Source organism: Lissotriton vulgaris, chromosome 7 (assembly GCF_964263255.1).
Source record: "Lissotriton vulgaris chromosome 7, aLisVul1.2, whole genome shotgun sequence".
Classification (NCBI taxonomy): Eukaryota; Metazoa; Chordata; class Amphibia; order Caudata; family Salamandridae; genus Lissotriton; species Lissotriton vulgaris.
The window spans coordinates 837,563,041-837,583,969 of NC_141695.1; the positions used below are offsets into that span (position 1 = coordinate 837,563,041).

Genomic DNA, 20,929 nt, shown 5'->3' on the forward strand with positions numbered 1-20,929 from the left:
CTTCAGCCTGGATAGCTTGACTCCAGTGATGTGGAGAGCCTGGGACTCACGTCTGAGCATACCCAGACCACGATGGATTTAGGCCCAGATCTTTGTACTGGGGTGAATGTAAGACATTGTTCTGCATTCTGTCCATCAACTGTGTTTTTTGCAATTTTAATAGTATGACAGCCATTCGTCTCAGGTGGGGGACCTCCTCACACAAGTAATCTACTACCACCTGACAGTTCCATACTATATGTGCAAAGCCTGCTCCAGTATCTCCACATTTTTGTTAGTTTGACGGCCTGTCAGGAAAATATTTTACATTCTAGTGGGTGTAAGGTATGCGCGATGGAGAAATCCTAAGCCATTTTTAGGTCTTGCTAAGCCAGCGCATGCGCTGCTCTGCGAGACATTTAGTAAGTGGGGTTTTCAAAGTGCTACCCCATGCTTTTGCTGACCTAGCGCTTGCGGTTACGCGCGCCTAGCCACAAGCTTTCACCGTCCAAGGTGCCATTTGGACCGCGATCAGTTTCAGTTCTGTTGCTGTTCACTTTAACTTTCGCGCACGCGAGCACACAACTCAGTTCTGTTGCTGTTCACTGTCGCACGCTCGCACACAACTCTTCGCAGCCGCACGTCTTATCATTGTTTCAGGGACTACTTTTAAAATTTTTATTAGATGGGGGACCGTGTGTGCAATGTGTTCTGCAGCTTGTTACTATTTTCAAGCTTGCTGCCTCTAGTTGTGTGTGTCATCACTGTTTATATCTACCAGTGGACACATGTTGTAGTTGCAGCTTTAGTTGTGTCTGTTTCTTTGCATGCATTGTGCTGTACCCTTGTCCCACATTAGTACGCCAAACAGGTCTTCATTGAATGTTTGTCCCACCATACATTAGGAGCGCTGTTGTTTTAATTAGCGCCAAACATCTACATCAGCAGATTGAGGTACCAAGTCCATCTAGCACTTCTCTGGGGGCTATGACAGGCTCCTGGAGGTGAACATGAAAAATGGGTACGTTGAGGGCAAGGAAAGCAGATGCAACTACAGAAATGCTACCCTTTTCGTTTTGTCGTATAAGAAGAGGGCAAGGAAAGCAGATGCAACTACAGAAATACTACCCTTTTCGTTTTGTCATATAAGAAGAGGGCAAGGAAAGCAGATGCAACTACAGAAATGCTACCCTTTTCGTTTTTTCGTATAAGATTCCCATAAGTTGATCCTCACGCCAAGGTAAAGCTTTTAAATCCCAGACTTTAAAATGTTTATGGAGATAGGCTGCATGGTGGGAGGCGCTATACGTGCCATCATGAGAGACTCCTCAAACTGTTTTTCAGCTCACACGGAGATGACATGTTGGTTAGATTTACATATTGCTCTTTACTTTTAGCCAGGGTTGACAGCTCCCTCTACACTGCTGCTGGGTTTACTTACTTCTTCTATCATGGGCTTACTACAGGTCCCGATTTTCCTCCGGTATGATTACAGCTCCCTCTCGCACCACCCTCCGTATTCTCTCACTTTTTCCCAATCCGAGCAACTGTTCACGTCCTGCATAGTCCAACTCTTGACCCTGTCCTTTCCCCCCGATTTAAGTGAACATTCTTTTTTTCCACTCTGGCCCTCATACTTCTTTTGCTCCCTTCTAAGAAGTCCTACCATCCACCCTGTCACTTCAATACCATTTTTTCTTCCTCATATCCCGTCACCCCAGTGCCCTTGTCTTTCACTTTAGTTCCAGTAACCTAAGATCACCTATTCCAGAATAGACATTAATTTGCACTGCACATTCTTTATTTAGGCTGCTAACAATAGGCAGTATTTAAAAAGTTGTTCTAAAGTGTGGCTTCTATGGCCTTATAATCAAAATATTGAATTAAAGAAAAACTCATGCAGTGTTCTTTTTACTAGTGTTTTTTTTTATTAAATGGCAAGATTTTGAATTTCACCATGCATTTTATTGTTATTGCCCTTGAAGAAGGCCAGTATGAATCACCACTCAAATCTTAGGCAGCCACAATTTTGCCATGTCACTTAAATACTTTATAACAGCAACTTTAAAAAGAGAGACCCAAAACAAACAGCCAACTAAAACGACATCTGAATTACAGGCTAAATAAACAGTAGGCATGTGAGGGTAACATACAAATTACATAAAACGAGCATTGGCATAGCCAATAGGTTTCGCCTTTGGGGCCATAAAAGTGTTTAGCCATGCAACGGTTAATATGTTGCAGTAAGGATATTGTGCTGCATAACTTAATAGTTATAAGGTCCCAAAGGCGAGACCTATTGGCTATGCCAATGCTTGTTAGTCTTTCTTATCCTCTCTAGTTATGTTACAGTTTTGGGTTCATAGTGGGTGATTCAGATAGAGACCTGAGCAAAGTTACTGTTGACATTATCTCTTCTTGTTTGGCCTTTGAATGTGTGATGTTTGTGCTATTACATTTATTTTCAGCCTTACTCGGAAGTGTCTATTCATGCTATCTTTAAGGTTAGAAGGTACTTACAGTGTTTACTCATGTTTTGGTTGCTTCAGTCCTCTCTCTCCAGAGGATGAAAACCCACCTCCCCGTCTAACTTTACCCATCAGTATGTGTATCTGGTTCGAGAAGAATAGTCTGTGGTAGCGAAGTAAATGAGGGTTCAGTGAGTAACTGCGAGTCTCCCCAATAAAGGTGTTTTTTAGCGATGTTAATTGAATGTCCTGGCATGCTATCCTGCTGCTAGGACATACCACAAGTCTTAAGGAATGTGATTGTGATCTACCAGCACAATGTTCGGTGCTGCGAGTAGCAATGTGGTGATGAGAATAAACCTGGATAGTGAATGAGTATTCCATGGACCATTATTCATTCTCCTTTGACTTGTGTTTGTTTGGATTTCAGCTAGTAGAACGAGAGGCTGTGGTGTGTCACCTGGACTTGGAAGACCCTGAGAGAAAGGAATGGCTGGTGAGCAGCTCTGAGGACCTACCTGATGAATTCTTTGAAGTCACTGTGGATGATGTGCGAAAGCGAATGGCACAGCTCAAAAGTGAACGGTGAGAATTCATCTACTAAACCTCTGTTCAGAGTGCAATTCTGCCCTACTCTCCACAACAATAATGACTGCTTTTCTCAGCACCCTCGCTACTATTTTGCCATCACAGAAACCAGTCTGTTATACACTCCTGGGACCACTCATTTGTAATAGGCCCTATCCTGCTTCCTGCTTCCAATACTTCTCCGTTTTGATATGCACCTGTCCTGTTTTGCACCTTCAGTACCATTTCCATACTTAGTCCATCTACTGCCTTTCTGCATTTATATAGCGCCGCCACTCACCCATAAGGGTCTCAAGGTGCTTTGATAGCTCACAGCCGTTGAAGGCATTCCACCAGCCTCTTACCCTCAGATGCCTCTTTTTAGTTTTGGACGGTTTTTATAAGTATGAACAAGACCACAGAGGTATCAGAGCACTAGTTGATAATACAGTATATGCATAAGATATGGAAAGAGTGCCACAGGTATTGCAGGATAATCCGTGTGCTTGCAGTACCACTGAATCACAAACTCCAAGAAAAGTGACTGAGAAAGAAAAAGATATAACAAATACCCAGCGAAGTTGTATCCTACAAAACAAGCAGTTCGTTGGCCTTGGAGGTATTCACTCACCCCAAAAAATGTCTTTTAAGAGAGACAGGCAATACATCGAAGTAGAGGAAGAGGGTTGTTGCGTATCATTGCATTTATCAATCAGATCAGGTATCTGTAGTAATTTAAATAAATTGCAGGGATTAAGCAATCTAATGCACACTTACTAGGATTTTCATATCTTAGGTGTCTATCCTAATAACTTTCAGGTAGTGAATTTGTTTTTAACCCATCCGGGGAGATGGTAAGTTTTGATGGTTTATTTTAATTCCACCTTCTATTGTAGGCAGTTTTATAAATGCATCTTTTCTTCATTTGTAACTATTTTAAGTAGATTATAACTGTGTGTTATGGTCATGTTTTAATTGACTGCAGCATGCAGGATATCCTTTAGAGATGCAAGGTTCGTCCGTGGAAGTCCAAGGAGAAGATCATTGGCATAGTCAATGCAATAAAGGACACAGGATTGCAGTGTACATTATAATTCAATAAGAGTTAGGAAAGGTTTGCAGTTACTGAGTATTTTGAGAGGGAAAATGCCCCTTCAGCTAGATTCTTAAATTGGCTCCAAGGTTAAGTTTTCTGTCTAATATGATTTCTGTGGATTTGGAGGATTCAGTATTTTGAGGGTGAAAGCCAGCAAATCAGATCACATTTATCCTGTTTTTATTTAGATAAGTCAAGTTTTGGTTAGAAGATATTCAAATTTGTTTACCACTTTTTAGCCATTATTGTATGTTGATTTATTTATCCATATTTTGTGATCAGAGTTGGTGAAGACACAAAGTTATTACTGGATATCATGTGCATAGAGAAAATCCCGAATCCCTAGTTTAGTTAGTATCGACGGGGAGGGGGGGTGGGGGGGGGGGGTTGTGGGGAGGGAGGCGCAGGGGAGAGAATCAACATAAATAATGAAGGGTAAGGTTGCCAATGGGAAGCCCTGAAGCACATCACAGGTAACTGGAGTGGGTACAGAGAGAAATCCACACATTTTGCACTTTGATGCCTGTTTGCAAGATCGGATTCACACCATTGTAATAGCATGCTTTTTATTCTGTGAATTCTTTGAGCAAGTATTAGAGGGTTCTATGGTCCATTGTACCAAAGTCTGAGAATGGGCCTAAAATAATTAAGCCTTTAAGGTATCTTCTACAATATCATATCCACCATTGATGTTTTGGTGCTGTGTCCTGAGAGGAAATCTGATTGAACATCACCAGTGAGGTAGTTTACTTCCAGATAATTGTTTTCCGTGATTATAGTGGGAAATGGTATGCTGTGATAAAACAGAATTGTTGTTTTTTTTAACAGAGGTTAAGACGTCTATTTTTTAGTAGATAAGGAACAGGACAGTGTTCTAATGATGACTTGATAATTTCAAGGAACTTTGGTGTCAAAGTTTGATTTATTCGTTTTGATCAGGTATTGCGGTATTGAGGCAGTTGCATAAAGGGAGGGTTTCATAACATTTACAGTGTTTTTGAGAGAATCCTTCTTAACCTTTTTAAAACTAGACCTTGAAGTATTAATTTTCTTTCTGAAATGGTTAGGTTGGAGGTATCCAAGGTGTAGGAGCATAAATCCTGCATAAATAAGGTAATTGTTCTAATAGGTCTGCCTTCTTCTGGGCCTTTCCTTTCATATCTGTATTTCTCTGCTCTCAATGTCCCCTCTCCTGTCTTGACCCTTTGTCTACCTCTCTCACCTCCAACCCAATAATTCTACTGGTCAACCTCTTACGCTTGTGTTCATGTCTTGCACTTGCAACACTTCCCATCTATCTTTTGCTTCAATGCTGATGTCTTGTTTTTTTCCCTATCCAGTCAGAGGTTAACAGAGATGCCACTGATGACAAACGCTTTGCGGGAAGCTCAAAAGATGGAGAAGCTGGAACGCTATCCCAAGGTAATTGTTTTCAAGAAGGCAATGATATGCAGGAGGTATGAAAAGCATGCTGTTAGAATTGTACTTTCTTTTTATGAAATTCCTTCTTGCACATTCCGATCTATATCTGGAGAAAGGAGAATTCCAAAGCCTATTTAGAACACGCCTGCTTGGGATCTTTGTAGAAAATTCTAGTTCAATTAGACTACTTAAGAACAATTAGCCCAAATTTTGAATGATAAGATTAGCCCAGCTAATCCCAATGCTTAAATTCTGTCTGTGAGTACTGTTTGTCTTCCTCGTAGGTCCAGTGGCAGGGTCATGAAGCAGACAGAGGATGTGTTTGTGTGCATTTAACAGTGCTGATTGAGATTAGTCAGATAGTTGATGATAATAACATTATTTTTCATATACTGTCTGCCGTTAACATCTCTTATTTTTCCGAATTATGCACCCTGTTTTTTGGCTCAGGCCTACCTGTGTGAAACAACTACAAATGTCTTGACCTGTCTCCAGAGAATGCTACCTATTCTCAACACCATGGGCAGAAGGAAAGCAACACTTAACCAGTAAACACAAACATAAGAATGTACAATTACAGAAGGTTTATTGTTGTTTTTCTAAATTGTTAAATAGCAAGCAATGTTGAGTAAATAAATAACTTAACTTTTTCTTTTTATATACGATATGAAATACGATACCTCTCTAAATACAAAAACGGGTGACTTTAATCAAGGTAATTTAATGTATTTAAACCCCAGTATTATCAAAGGGTTAGCAAGAAGCCTGCCTTTACTTAGTCAAGAGCCTGTGTGTCTATACACACACGCACACGCACACACACACCTACACCTCACCTTTACCAAAAATGTCTAGCTCTGAACTTCCATAAGGATTTCCCACCGGAATTTCAGAATAAGTGTAATTAAGTGCCCTATCAGGAAGAGGAGGAATTGCATCATATGCAAGAATAGAGTGAAAAGCCAGAAAATAAGCTTATGAGGGAAAAGTGTTTCTAGTGCCTGCTCGCTGCCCAACATACATATAATGCCATTATTCTAACTGCGGTACAAAAGGGGGTGGTAATGGGCGGAGCATCTGAATCAATCAAACACTCACACCCAGTCAAAAGATCTGGGTTTAATCCATCACCGTTCTTTAGCCCACTCTGCCACCCCAGATCAGACATGGCTATATGCAAATCAGTCTCACCCTGTGCCTCATGGGAACAGTCCAGCCCGAACTACCAAGCCGTGCCTTCCCTGGACCGGAAACAAGCTTCCGAGGACTGGTTTCTGGCATTCCAGCCGTCTTCATCAGCCCCGCTTGCTTGAATCCAGTGGCAAAGTGAACAAGGGACTCATGTCTGAGCATACCCTGCCACACTTATGGCAGCCAAAAGCGGTACAAAAGGGGGTGGTAATGGACAGAGCATCTGAACCAATCAAACACTCACACCCAGTCAAAAGATCTGGGTTTAATCCATCACCGTTCTTTAGCCCACTCTGCCACCCCAGTTCAGACATGGCTATATGCAAATCAGTCTGACCCTGTGCCTCATGGGAACAGTCCAGCCCGAACTGCCAAGCCATGCCTTCCCTGGACCGGAAACAAGCTTCCGTGGACAGGTTTCTGGCATTCCAGCCGTCTTCAGCCCGGCTTGCTTGAATCCAGTGGCAAAGTGACCAAGGGACTCACGTCTGAGCATATCCTGCCACACTTATGGCGGCCAAAAGCGGTACAAAAGGGGGTGGTAATGGACGGAGCATCTGAACCAATCAAAAACTCACACCCAGTGAAAAGATCTGGGTTTAATCCATCACCGTTCTTTAGCCCACTCTGCCACCCCAGATCAGACATGGCTATATGCAAATCAGTCAGACCCTGTGCCTCATGGGAACAGTCCAGCCCGAACTGCCAAGCCATGCCTTCCCTGGACCGGAAACAAGCTTCCGAGGACAGGTTTCTGGCATTCCAGCCGTCTTCAGCCCGGCTTGCTTGAATCCAGTGGAATGGAATGCCAGAAACCGGTCCTCTGATGCTTGTTTCCGGTCCAGGGAAGGCATGGCTTTACTGAACTTACAATGTCTAAGAATGGACTTTGACACTGTACGGGTTCAGTGCTCATGCAACTGTACCCTCACCAGTGGTACAGTGCACCCAGCTAGGTAGGCAGTGGGTTGAAGGCACGGCACACATGTATCACTTTTCTCTGCACCAAAACATGCAGCCTGCATAGGACCTCTAGGTGTGCCACAATATGTGCTGCAGCCCTTAGAGGCCTTCCCTAGTCCCAGTGCCCTTGGTACCCATGGTACCTTTTACAAGGGCCTTGCATGTGGCGAGAGAGGTGACAGTTGTGGGTACAAAGGTATGGTTTTGGGAAAGAACACCGATCCTGGTAACCTGATTGGCAGGGACCCAGGGCACATCAAGGTTAAGTGCATCAGAAATCTGGCAAAAAGTGTGTGTGTGTGTGAGGGGGGTGACTGCAACAGAATCCCACTCTCTTACAAATTCAATGAAGTATAAGGCATACGTGAAATGAATTTACTTGAAAAAGATTACTGTTTGATATAAGTCATGATTAAGAACAACACATGTGGAAAGCATCAAACATAAATCATGTCCGGCATGTTTGACTTTTGACTCATCTCTCAGGCGAGTGAGTGAGCTTCACACTTGTACCCAGAAAGAACCCTTCTTTCTTGTTCACAATGATAGTCATCCTTAGAACTAAACCAAAATTTTGCCCAAGGTCGTATCTTCATTCACCCTTAACCAAACTATTGAACTCATTGTGTTCTTCCTACACCCAGGTCTGTGGCAGAGAGGGCTCTTCACACACTGAACTTTTTAAAAAGAGCTCTCATGTAATACATTGTATTGAATTGTAATTTAATTTATATAGCGCTTATTTCCCCTGACGAGGCGTTGAATTGCTTTTTGCCAAGTAGCACACTACTCTGGAACCCAAAAAGGATTAGTGGTGGATTAGTATAGTGAAGTTTGAGTTAATTTACACGGTGGACATGTGAGTCTTATCTAATAGAAATCTACCCACAGATTCCTCACCTTTGAACTTCCAGGCGTCTGGCTGGATCCAGAAGATTTTTGATAGCCGTACCCCTGCATGCCGATAGGTGGCTTCAGTCGACTCAGTAGGCTTTGGGTTCGATGTCGTTGTGACGTCTGCGCCATTTATATAGGCACCACTCCGGAGCTCTGAAGTCAGTTCTTTTCTTTTCGCGCCAGCCAGTGCAGATCTGTCGAAGAGAGCTAGGCCCTGTCACTTTTTGTCGACTCCTTTTGGTGTGCTAGGTAATGTCTAGTAAGTCTAGTAAGAAAATCTCTGGGTTCAAGCCATATGGCGCCTGTCACCGCAACTTTTCTGTCATGGACCCCCTTTTGGTATGTCTCTGGTGCCAGGCACCTCGTAGGTTGCCTCGTCGATCTCGCTCACTGGTACCTGTCAAGGGGAAAGTCCGAACACCGCTCCGGGGGATTGAAGTATTCTTCTTCGATGTCGTCAGGTAAGAAGCACCATAAAAAGCACCAGAAGTTAAAGCACGCTTTAGCTTTACCCAGTCTGTCGCATGACGAGACGCCTGGGCCTGGGTCTGCTCCACGTTTCCCTCCCTTTCTGGGGCTAGGAGAGACCCCCACCCAGCTGAAAGAATGTTATGATAGCATGTGTGCCATATTTGGGTGGCCTGATCCTGCCCGCGCAACTTTGGGTCCTGCAGATTTACCTGAAGGAGACCCATGGGTTCCGCACCTTAGGCACCTGCCAAAAACTTCTCTTGGCCCTTGGCATTGCCAGCGCCCTATGGCTTCACCTCTCCCATCATCTTTGCAGACGATACGGAGCTGGTCGGGCATCCACCGATGCCGGAACCGGCGGCGACATAGTCATATGACTCCCGTGCCTTTCAACCTGCCCTATTCTGAAGGTTTAGGCATGGATAATGAAGATTGGGATGGGCAGCAGGATCCCTTAGATATCTAGGTACCCAATCAAGGCCTAGACTGGTATGAGGACTTAGGTGATGCCCGCGTCCTGGACATCTCCCCAGATTCTGGCTTATTGTCTCCCCCTAACCTGGCTATGGAGAAGGGAGCTTCATTTGCAATGGTGGTGTGTAGGGCTGCGGAGATCTTGGACCTGCAGCTTCCTCCGGTGGCAGTCAAGACTAACTTCCTGACGGAGGTCCTGCAGCCTGGTGTCTCCTCTTCTGAACCCTTGCTGCCTTTCAATGAGGTCTTAACAGATGTTCTACTGGCCACCTGGTCCAAGCCTAGCACAGGAACCATTGCCCGCTTCCACCGCCCTGCACCAGGTGACCCAGCATTCCTCTCTAAACAGTCCACCCTACAGAGCTTAGTGGTCCAAGGCTCCACTTCCCATGGCGCGTTCCTCTCAACACCCCTTCCAGGGAATCCAAGAGGCTGGACAGCTTGAGTAAGAAAAACTTTTCTTCCACCATCCTAGATTTGCGGTCAGTAAACACTGCATGCCTATTGGGCTAGTACTCCATTCTCTGTGGGATCTGTAATCCCAAGCAATTACAGATGGGAGAGATGCGGCTAAGCTTGCCGTACAATGTGGCTTAGATACGACAGACTCGCTAGGCAGAGAGATTTCCTTGACAGTGGCCTTTAGGCGCCAAGCCTGGCTGAGGACGTCTGCCTTTTTCGGGGGATGTCCAAGCTAATCTTATGGACATGTCCTTTGGTGGCTCCCGTCTCATTGGAGACAAATCAGACGCAGCGCTTGAGCTCTTGAAGGACTCAGGAGCTGCGGCCAGGTCCCTAGGCCTCTTCACGTCATCCCAGCCTGTATCAGCTTTTCACCCCTTTCGTGGCTACGGAAGGCCTTCCAACTGCACCAACGCTATACCAGCCAGAGGACCCAGCAAATCCAGCAACCTCTGCGGGGCCACAGATGTGGTTCGCCTCGACCCCGTGGGTCTGGTGGCCAGTAGTCGGGTCAAGCCACAGCCTCCTCCTCCACCACAAAACCCCCACAGTCCAATCCTTCCTAATCTAGGATGTCCAGCTGGTGGCAGGATACGCCTTCACCGGCGAGATGTCACCTCTGACAGGTGGGTGCTGCACATAGTCTAAAGGGGCTACTCCCTCTGCTTCAAGACTAATCCCCCTGCTTCAAGACTAATCCCCCTTCCATGACTCCAGTTTACGATCGTCTGACGGAGGATTACCTGGCCTAACTCCACGAGGAAGTTAAGCCTCTCTTGGTCAAGGGAGACATATAGTGTCCCTGGGCCAGAAATAGGCTGTCGTTGCTATTCCCTCTATTTTCTGGTTCCAAAAAACTAAGGAGTCCTTTGTCCTATCCTAGACATCAGGGAGAAGTTTAAGATGCTCACCCTTGCTCAGGTCCTGTCTGCTCTGGACCTGGGTGACTGGATGGTAACATTGGACTTGCAGGACACCCATTTTCATAACCCGTTCCTGCCTGCCCCTCCTTGCTACCTGCGGTTTACTGTGGGCCATGAGCACTTTCAGTTTGCTGTGCTTCCCTTTGGCCTCGTCAGTGCCCCTCGTGTGTTCCCCAAGGTGATGGCGGTGGTCGTAGCCCATCTGTGGAGATCAGGGGTTCCTATCTCGATGACAGGTTGGTGAAGGTGGGCTCGTCCCAAGCAGTCATCTCCCACCTCCAGACTACAGCAAACTTCCTGCATTTGCTGGGGTTCACTATCAACCGGCCGAAGTCACACCTAACTCCCTCTCAGACACTCCCTTTCATCAGAGCAGTTCTGTACATGATGCAGTTTCAGGCCTATCCTCCCGAATGGCAAGTACAGGTTATTCAGGCTATGATACCGATGTTTCAGCCTTGATCCTGGCTGTTGGCCCTCATGGCCTCCTGCAAGTGGGCCATGCCAGATGGCACATGCAAGTTTTGTAGAGGGACCTGAAGTTCCAAGGAGCGCAGCGTCTGGGTAATCTCTCTGACCTAGTTCAGATATCGGAGGGCACCACCAATGACCTGCGGTGGTGGTTGACAAATCGAGATTTGGCCGGAGGCTGACCCCTCTCCCTTCCCCATCCAGATCTCATCGTAGTGACGGATGCGTCCCTAATGGGATAGTGCAGCCATCTGGGAGAGGTGGCGATCAGAGGACTGTGGTCTCCGGCAGAAGCTAAGCTGGTTATCAACCTGTTGGAGCTTCATGTGATCTGGTTGGCACTGAAAGCCATTTTACCATCTTTCAAAGGGAGGCTAGTTCAGGTACACCTGTACAACATTAACACCATGTGGTATTGCAACAAACAGGGTGGAGTGGGGTCATTTGTCAAGAGGTCCTGCTTCTCTGGACTTGGCTGGAACAACAGGGCATTTCCCTGGGGATTCAACAGCTGCCCGATTCTCTGAACGCCAGAGCGGATTAACTCAGCCTCCTATGCCTTGCCGATCACGAGTGGCATCTCAATCTGGAGGTGGTGCAATGTCTCTTTAAACAGTGGGGAGACCCTTGGTTAGATCTTTTCGCCTCTGAGGAGAATGTTTAATGTCAGCAATTTTGTGCATTGGAGTTTTCAAGGCGGCTCTCGTTTGGCATCGCCTTTTGTTGTGAGTGCAGCACAGGCCTCCTGTATGCCTTTGTTCCCATACCACTCCTGTCCAGAGTGCTCAAGACGATCATGAGCGACCAGGCGCATGTCATCCTTGTGGCTCCAGACTGGGCACGGAGAGTCTGGTATCCTGAGCTTCTGCAGGTGAGCAACGATCCTCCAGTCATACTGCCTCTTTGGGAGGATCTACTGTTGCAAAAACAGGGGAGGGTCCTCCAACCGAAACTGTCCACTCTCCGCTCCCTTGCGTGGAGATTGAGCAGCGACAGTTGACAGCTTTTGACCTTCCTGCCTATGTCTGTGTGGTTATTCTGGCAGCCTAGCGTCCCTCCACAAAGTCTGTGTATGCCCGCAGATGGCAAACATTTTGTAAATACTGTACAAAACAGTTTATTGACCATTTGTCTGCTTTCCTGTCAGATATTCTTCTTTTTATTTTCCCCATGGCCCAGCAGGACTCTGAAGGGCTACATTTCGGCCCTATCTGCTTTTCTTCGGCTGCCTGATCTCTTGTACAGAGATTTTTGAAAAGGCTTACCCATATATTTCCCCCTTCGCCTTTTGTTATGCCCCAATGGGACCTTAATTTGGTCCTTACTTTTTTTGTATGTGTGTACCATTTAACCTCTGCACAATTGTCCCCTCCGGCTGCTCACTATTAAAACAGCCTTTTTAGTGGCAATAACTTCTGCCAGGAGGGTGAGTGAACTATAGGCACTGTCATCTCAGACTCCTTACCTGACTGTCTTTCTGGACAAAGTAGTGCTCCGCCCTAGGACATCTTTTCTGCCAAAGGTAGTAATACCTTTCCATCTGGCTCAATCTGTTACTCTGCCCACTTTCAATGCACCTCTGCATCCTTCCATGGAAGAAGTGCGTTTCCACCGTTCTGACCCAGAAAGAGCGTTATCGTTCTACCTTGGTCGTACAAAAGCGTTCTGGGTCGACGACCAACTCTTCATAGGGTACGCTGGAGCACAGAAGGAGTGAGCAGTTCAGAAGGACCATTTCACGCTGGGTCATCCTTTGCACAAAAATACTGCAATACCTTGGCAAAGAAATAAACTCCTGAAGGCCTTAGAGCCCATTCTACCAGGGCAAAAGCAACCACCACAGCTCTCCAGCGTGGTGTTCGGTTTTTGACATCTGCCAAGCAGCCACGTAGGCATCTCTGCACACGTTTGCCAGACACCACTGCCTAGATTCACAGGTCCGGAGGGAAGGCCTCTTTGGCCGCTCTGTCTTGCAGAACCTCTTGGTCTGAAAACTACGCAACCCCTTCTCTGGGGATAGTACTGTTTGGGTATCTGTTCAAAGATTAAGAATCTGCGGCTGGATGTCTCTATCAGATGGGCAAGTTACTTACCTTCGGTAACGCTTTATCTGGTAGAGGCATGATCTATCCGCAGATTCCTTACTGACCCACATTCCTCCCCACTCTGCGGATTAGTTTAGTGTCAGGGCTGTTTTACTTCAGGGCCCTAATTGTTTTTTGGTCAGTCACTTCATGGCTTAGGACTTCTGGCGCAGAAAGTTGTAAGAAGTACTGACGTCAGCGCGCCGGGGTTACGCCTATAAAGACGACGCAAAAGTCACGCCGAACCTGATGCCTACAACGTCACGTGGAGTCGACCAACACCACCTATTGGCATGCAGGGTAATACTATCAAAAATCTTCCGGACCCAGGCTGATGCCTGGAATTTCATAGGTGAGAAATCTGCGGCTAGATCATGTTTCTTCCAAAGATAAGTAACTTGTCTGTTATTTTGATTGAAAAGAATAATGGGGGGATAGAAGAAGGAAGAGTCTAGAAAGTGTTTATTGGGAGATCATACCAGTAAGATGAGGTTTGGGACGAATATAAGGAGAGATGGAGGAGGAAAGAATCTCTAGAAATTGATTAGGGAGATCATAGTAATAACATTATTAATGAGGTGAGTCAAAGGAGGGATAGGTGAGAGAAGAATTACTCGTTTGGGAGATCATAATATTAAAATGAGCTTTGGGGAGATCCAAGGAGGGATAGAGGAGGGAAGAGTCTGGAAAGGGTTATTTTGGAGATCATAGTAGTATAATGAGGTTTGGGGTGAGTCCTAGTAGAGGGAGAGGATATATTGAGAGAGGTATAGGGTGAAATATAGGGTAGTGCATTGGAGATAACATGGCTAAAACATTTTCGCAAAAACAATAGCTCTTGCATAGGCGAGACCTATTGGCTTTGCTATTACTTGTTTTAATTAACCTTCTGGTCTGCTTGTATTATGGCAAGAGCATTGGCCATTTTTACTTCACTCTGTGGAGAAGTGTGGCTCAATGGTTAGAGCGGTAGACCCTGATGCAGAGGTCTAGCCCGGGAACAGGGTTCAATTCCCGCCGAGGCGGGTCTTGGGCTCAATTTCCGCGGGCCTAATAATTCTCGCCTCGGTGCCTATTCTAATCATGGGTCCCACTCTGCAACTCTGGGCAATAGCTTTCTTAATCTCCACAACGGCCCCAACAACGCTAGGATGCTTGGCTTCACCTTGGGGGTGCCCAGGAGTGGGCACTTCACAGGGGAAAGCCAGGAAGGGTTCCACAGCGGGATGCGTACAAGCGCCTGAGATACCCCTTCGGGGATTGATTCGGTGCGCTATACAAATACTACCACATTTACATTTACATTTACTCTCAATTGTGCCATTTTAGAGGTGCTATTTTGGAAGTGCGCTCTCTAGTCTTTGCCAGTCGGGATATGTTATCCATCCATGCCATTTTTAGGTCTCGACTGAGCCAGCGTGCATGCGCTGCTCTGCAAGACTTTTTGTAAGGGCTTCAAGCTTTACTCAGTACTTTTCACACGCTCGTGCATGTGTTTTTTTGTTGTATTTTTTCCTATTGGGCATGGTGTGCAAAGACTGCACGCAATTGGGCAAAGGTGGGTGCATGTCCCGCCTTTCCCAAGAAATGTATCCGCCCAGGCATACGTCTTGCGGTTACGAGCCAGGGCGCGCAGTGTGCCATCTGATATCTGTCAGATGTCACACGAGCGCACGCGCACCGCGCAGCTCGCATGCTGGTGACTTCTTCTGCTAGGGGCCCTTTGAAGGTTTTTTTTGTGGCGAAGCAATCTCTAATAAAGGCAGGATGGCTAAAGACAGGGATTCTGCACTGGGCCCGCGTGTGGCAAGTAATTATTTCAACATGGATGGTGCACGGGTATGCATGCGGTGGAATGATTTCAATACTAACGCTGCAGGGCGCCATGTACAGGGCCACGCATTTAGACATTAGTACGGGACCCATGTCCACGATAGGGGCCTGTTATTTCAACACGAATACAGCAAGCACCAAGTTTAAGGAGAAATATTGTAGCAGAACAATCGCCATCTGAAGAGGTCCCCGGGCAGGCGCGCTTTAAACAAACGCACATATACACGCTGGTCATGGCATGCAGGTGTGTGGCAAATCATGCCGCACGTGAGGGTGGTTTGAAAAACGTAATAATATAAAGTGAAACCTTAATAAAAGAGGAGAAGGTCATTCGTCTTGGTCAGAATCAACTGTGGCAGCGTGCCCAGATGGACTCGCTATTTGAAGGGATAGTGTGTTTTTTTTTGTTGTTCTTTTTCTTTCCCCCTTCAACCCATACATGATAGCGGCGGATGAGACTGTGTTATGCTGTATTTGTCATTTCGGTGTAGAAAGCTAGTATAAAGTGTTTCCGCCCACTCTAAACAATACACCTTTTCATGCCTTGTCTATTGTAAATATTTTCTAAAACTGATGTAGCCCTGTTCTTGAGTTCATCACTAAAATAAACCCTGAAGCCCCATTTCTTGGCGCCTGATTCTCTTTGTCCCGCTCTTCCGCAATTGATCTGTTGGGCTAAAAACGTTTAACCATCACTTCATCTCCGCTCCTACCTCTGCTTGTTTCTCTCCAGTACCAGTCATTCCCTTTTATGTACCTGTGTGGCGCTCCCTTAGTACCCCGTTGTCAAAGCCAGCAAGAGGTCGAGATGGAGTAAAGTAAGAAGGAGTGTGCTGGGTAAAAAGGAGTGTGCTGGATAAAAGGAGTGTTCTGGAAGCCGGGTCTGGTGTCTAGACTAGTGAACGGACTCCGTGAATCTGTGATGACCTCATGGTCCCATGCTCGAATCTTGGTTGGTTCTGTTGACCTTTCATCCTTACAAGCTGATTAAAATGATGACCTTTGAGTGAAAGTGTACTTTACAAGTAGGCGTTACTTAAGCCTAGTAGAGAGGGTCCCCACCCTAGCCTGCCCAGTCACTAGTACCTACTGTAGTGAGCCATACACTGTGCGCCCGATAGCTCCAAAGGCAAGACAGCTACCTAACTTTCTCGATGTTCCGTCATCTTTGTTTGCAGCTAACAACAAGGTTATGAAAGACGAGGTTCAATCTACATAAAGCCCTTGATTGTAACATAACTGCGGAAGTCTTGTTTTAGGATCATAGAGAATAGATAGCTTCTGGGTTTTTTTCGGAATGAGAGAATCCCTGTCACCGTTCTTCATTGGTTTGGAAGGGATTTTCAGTTTGTGCGAGAGGAGTCCATATTGGTTTTTGAGATAGGGCAGTTTCGATAATTCTTGCATTTTGCATGTTCAATAACAAAGAAGTCCTTGCTGCATCAGATTTTGGAGCATATGTCTGGGCATTTTGATCAAATCTGTTACATACCCCGATGTACCAGTGTGTATAGGTTTTTATGAGCATGTATAGCTGGTATGGGCCTCTAGTCTATTGCCTTCTCTTCCTGACCAAAATGTCTGATTGCTGTAAGGGGTGCCATAAATCATAAGGTCATAAGCACATAATACCACTCAGTACCGCATAATTACACACCACGTAATTACACTCTACTCAATGCAACATAAATAAACTCCACATAATACCATTCAGTGCCACATAATTGCACACCACATAATTACACTCTACTCAATGCAATATAGACACCCCACATACGACTCTGTACCACATAATTACCTGCCACATAATCACTCTACTCAATGCAACATAAATACATTCCACATAATTCCACTCAATGCCACATAATTACACTTCACTCAATGCAACATAAATACACTCCTCAAAATACCACTCAGTGCGACATAGTTACACGCCACATAATTACACCATACTCAATGCTACATAAATACACTTAACATATATCACCAACTACCACATAATTACACGTCACATAATTACACTATACTCAATGCTACATAAATACAGTTAACATAATATCACTAACTACCACATAATTACACATCACATAATTAAACTATACTCAATACTACATAAATACACTTAAAATAATATCACCAACTACCACATAATTACACATTACATAATTACACTCTATTCAATGCAACATAAATACACTACACATAATACCACTGTGCCACATAATACCACTGTGCCACATTACACTCTACTCAATGCAACCTAAATACACTGCACAAAATACCACTCAGTGCAACATAGTTACACACCACATAATGACAATATACTCAATTAAACTTAAATACACTCCACATACGATTCAGTACCTCATAGTTACATGCCACCATAATTTTCATTTTGTGTTATTGACATGATCCAAGCAACCTTTTGTAGCCTGATTTACTGACTAAATAATAATGTACCTGTTAGAATGTAACATATAACATGTACAGTCACTGAATTTATTTACTCATTGACATGTTCCCCACAGACATTATTTCCTTCTATCTAGATCGGACATTTGTACATTTCACTTAAACGAGCCTTTTCCCCTATCACGCCAGATAGGGGAGACATCGCAGGCTTCCATGCGTAGCCTAGCAACCCCCGTCATCACGTCGCACACGCATTACAGTATGGCCAGAGTTCCAGTTGCCAGGCAACGTACATACAGAACGTACACGAGGGCTTTCGGTTTCCCTTAAATACAGCAGTCAAGCCCAATCATACACCCCGTAAACAGATGGGCTTATTATAAATTAGCCCACACATTATATTTGGCCTAATCATTGTTCCTCACACCCTGTCTTGAACATTGTATTCTAAAGTCTGTGTGATGTTCTAGCAACATTCCAGTTCTCCTGCTGGAAACCAGTATTCCGCATACTCTCACACTACATGCACTATGTGGATTCAGCGTTTTGCACTCTATGGACTGTCATGTTCTACATGAAATAGTAACTCAGTTAACCACTCGTCTGCTTTCACTCTAAGGAGTTCAATTATTTGGATTAATACCATCCAAGCTACTATTTTTGGCCTGATTAGCTTACTAGACAACATTGTACCTGTTAGAATGTAATGGATTTTGCACATAACATGTACAGTCACCATAATTTTCATTTTGTATTATTGACATGATCCAAGCAACCTTTTGTAGCCTGATTTACATACAGCAAGTTCTACTGAATGCGGGCGGATCGCTACACCCGTCTTCTCCGGACCGTCTCCTTCCATGAACACAGGGTAAGAGGCAGCAATTAGTAAGGATTCTGCTCTGTAAGCTTTTCAGACCTTCACGCATATCCGAACCGGGATGCTAGCCGTCTCTGATTAAACGCACACAGGCGCTCCGTGACCACTGGGGGGTTTTAGTTTGATGACCTAGTGCGGGCTCCTAATTTCCATTCCCGCATTTCGGGCCTTCGTATCAGTTGTCTCCCAGCTCTTCTTGGCTCACTATTAGACGGCATGAATCTGTGAGTGTACCGCACCCCCTTGCGCCTAAGCGTATCGCTGAGTCTTCACTACTGCCAAGCGTCCCGCTGAGTCTTTTTCACGTTAACCGGCACATCCCAAGAGTTGTACTTCACATCCTGCACGTTATATTGAGTATTCATTTCACTTTGTCACTTCTTGATTAAGCAACGTTAGTCCGGGCAATTCAATCTATTTAATCACTGTCACCGCACTCATCTGTAACGCATAGGTGCAGTATTCTGCTAATCTTGTCATTAAGTCTTTTACCTAGCGAGATCGCGCATCTTACAACTTTGACTACGCAGGCACTGTGTTCCTTTACTTGGCTAGACAGCGCACTAAGTAAATAAGTCATCACATTCACGCACTTCCCAACCCAATGCTGGTCTTGATTAGTTCTCACTACCTTGCGTACCATAAGAGTAGATTAGCTTATGGGTTCCCGGGTCCCATCTTTGATCCGTCCCATCTTCTCCCTCTACTAGGCTTGACTGTTTGGCAACCCACCAGGCTGGGAATTCTCCTCCTGCTTCGCAAGTGAGTATCCCGGCTCACACATGTCATTAGTGACGTTATTTCTAAGTAAAATTCCTCTCTGAAACATCGCCTTTTCCTTTCAGACTGTCCCCCCCACCCCTCCACCCCGTCTTGATAAAGACTTGCCGCGACCACCAACTGGGGCACACCAGGGTCGAAACGTTGACGCTTTACCACTGGTCCAGTGTAGCGGGGAACGCTTACCGGAGAAAGGGGTAACCCCTGTTGTAAACTGGTGGGACTCTGACCGGACTGCCCCTCCCTCTTTTCCCTCACACCAGGACGAGTGGAAATCGGAAGACCAGTCCCTCTGGAACGACCTTCCTGAGGAGCAGCAAGACGGGCCCTTTAACTGGGCGTATGTAGAAGGAGAAGACACGCCCCCTAATGACGTGTACAGCGCGGGAATGGTACATTACGAGGAAACCCCAAGGCCGGCGTGTGACGTCACCGGGAGAGCGAACTTGAGGCGGAATCGAGTGTCGGGAGAGGAAGAAGAAGCGCGGCAGGGAGAGGAGAGGAGCGGAGAGAAGATGAGCGTCCGAAGGAGGAAGCGTTAGAAGAAGATGACGACAAGCTGAAGGAGGAAATCCCTAAGCCAGGTGGCCACCATCCCCGCGATTCGCCCAGCCACACTCACCAGGGAGTGTGGCTTCACCAGGTACGCCAGCGCGTCACAGGCTGGCTTGGGAGGAGGGGAGGTGCCTCGCAGGAGTGAGAGTGCAGGCTGCCTAGTTGGCCGGTTGAACACTTTGTGAATACTCTGTCTGCATGTTTGGCCGGTTGCAGTACTTTGTAAATACTTGGTGTATATATTTGACTGGTTGCAGAGTTGAGCCCTACCCTGACCTATCCTACATCCCTACACCCTCCACCCTCACGACACCCCTCACCTATGTACATAGCTTTGTAAAATAGACGAATCACGGTATCCCAAACACATCCCCCGGGTCCCCTTGGGAAATGCATAGTAAGATAGAAGCCTAATCTGGTCCTCATTTCTCCCCACGCATGTCCCACGGTGGTGTAACCGATGAGGAGTGGGCAGCTGAGGACCCCAAGAAAGAAGAAACAAGATCTCAAGCAAGCACAAGAGGAGTCAACCCGGCCATATTAGCCCGAGAAAGACTGTCCCAAAGAAAAAAGAAAACATTCATAAAAATAAAACCTTACGTCCCTAGATCTGGTCTCCGTGCCCTTACTTCACCTCCATCACCCCCGCAACAAGTGGTGTCAGAAGTGGGACTTTCTCCTGTCATCTCGTCACCAGAGATGGACCAACTAATACAACACCTGATTAAAGGGCAGGAGAAGCTGAAGTGGGCGGTGGAACGCCAGATGAACTCAGCACAAGACCGAGAAAAGTTTAAGAATGCCATGGTGGCCCAGATAGATGGTCCACAAAAAGCAATAAAAGAACCAGGAACACCTGCCTTAGCAGAAAGAAGAGCCCCAGTACCACACCCATCTCGAATAGCCTTGCAGAAATATACGCCGGGGGAAGATCCCGATGCCTTCCTGACCAACTTTGAAAGAGCGGCAAGGGCTTGTGGTTGGCCGGAGGACAAGTGGCC

At 45.8% G+C, this 20,929-nt stretch overlaps 1 protein-coding gene across 1 annotated transcript in view; it reads left to right on the plus strand.

Moving 5' to 3' along the window:
* The window catches only part of ASPSCR1 (ASPSCR1 tether for SLC2A4, UBX domain containing), a 709,269-nt gene that overhangs the window by 313,511 nt on the left and 374,829 nt on the right, over positions 1-20,929 (plus strand). Inside the window, exons 8-9 of the mRNA XM_086931183.1 lie at positions 2,878-3,032; positions 5,451-5,532. Coding sequence (XP_086787309.1) covers positions 2,878-3,032; positions 5,451-5,532 — 237 coding nt within the window. The remainder of the gene's footprint in view (positions 1-2,877; positions 3,033-5,450; positions 5,533-20,929) is intronic.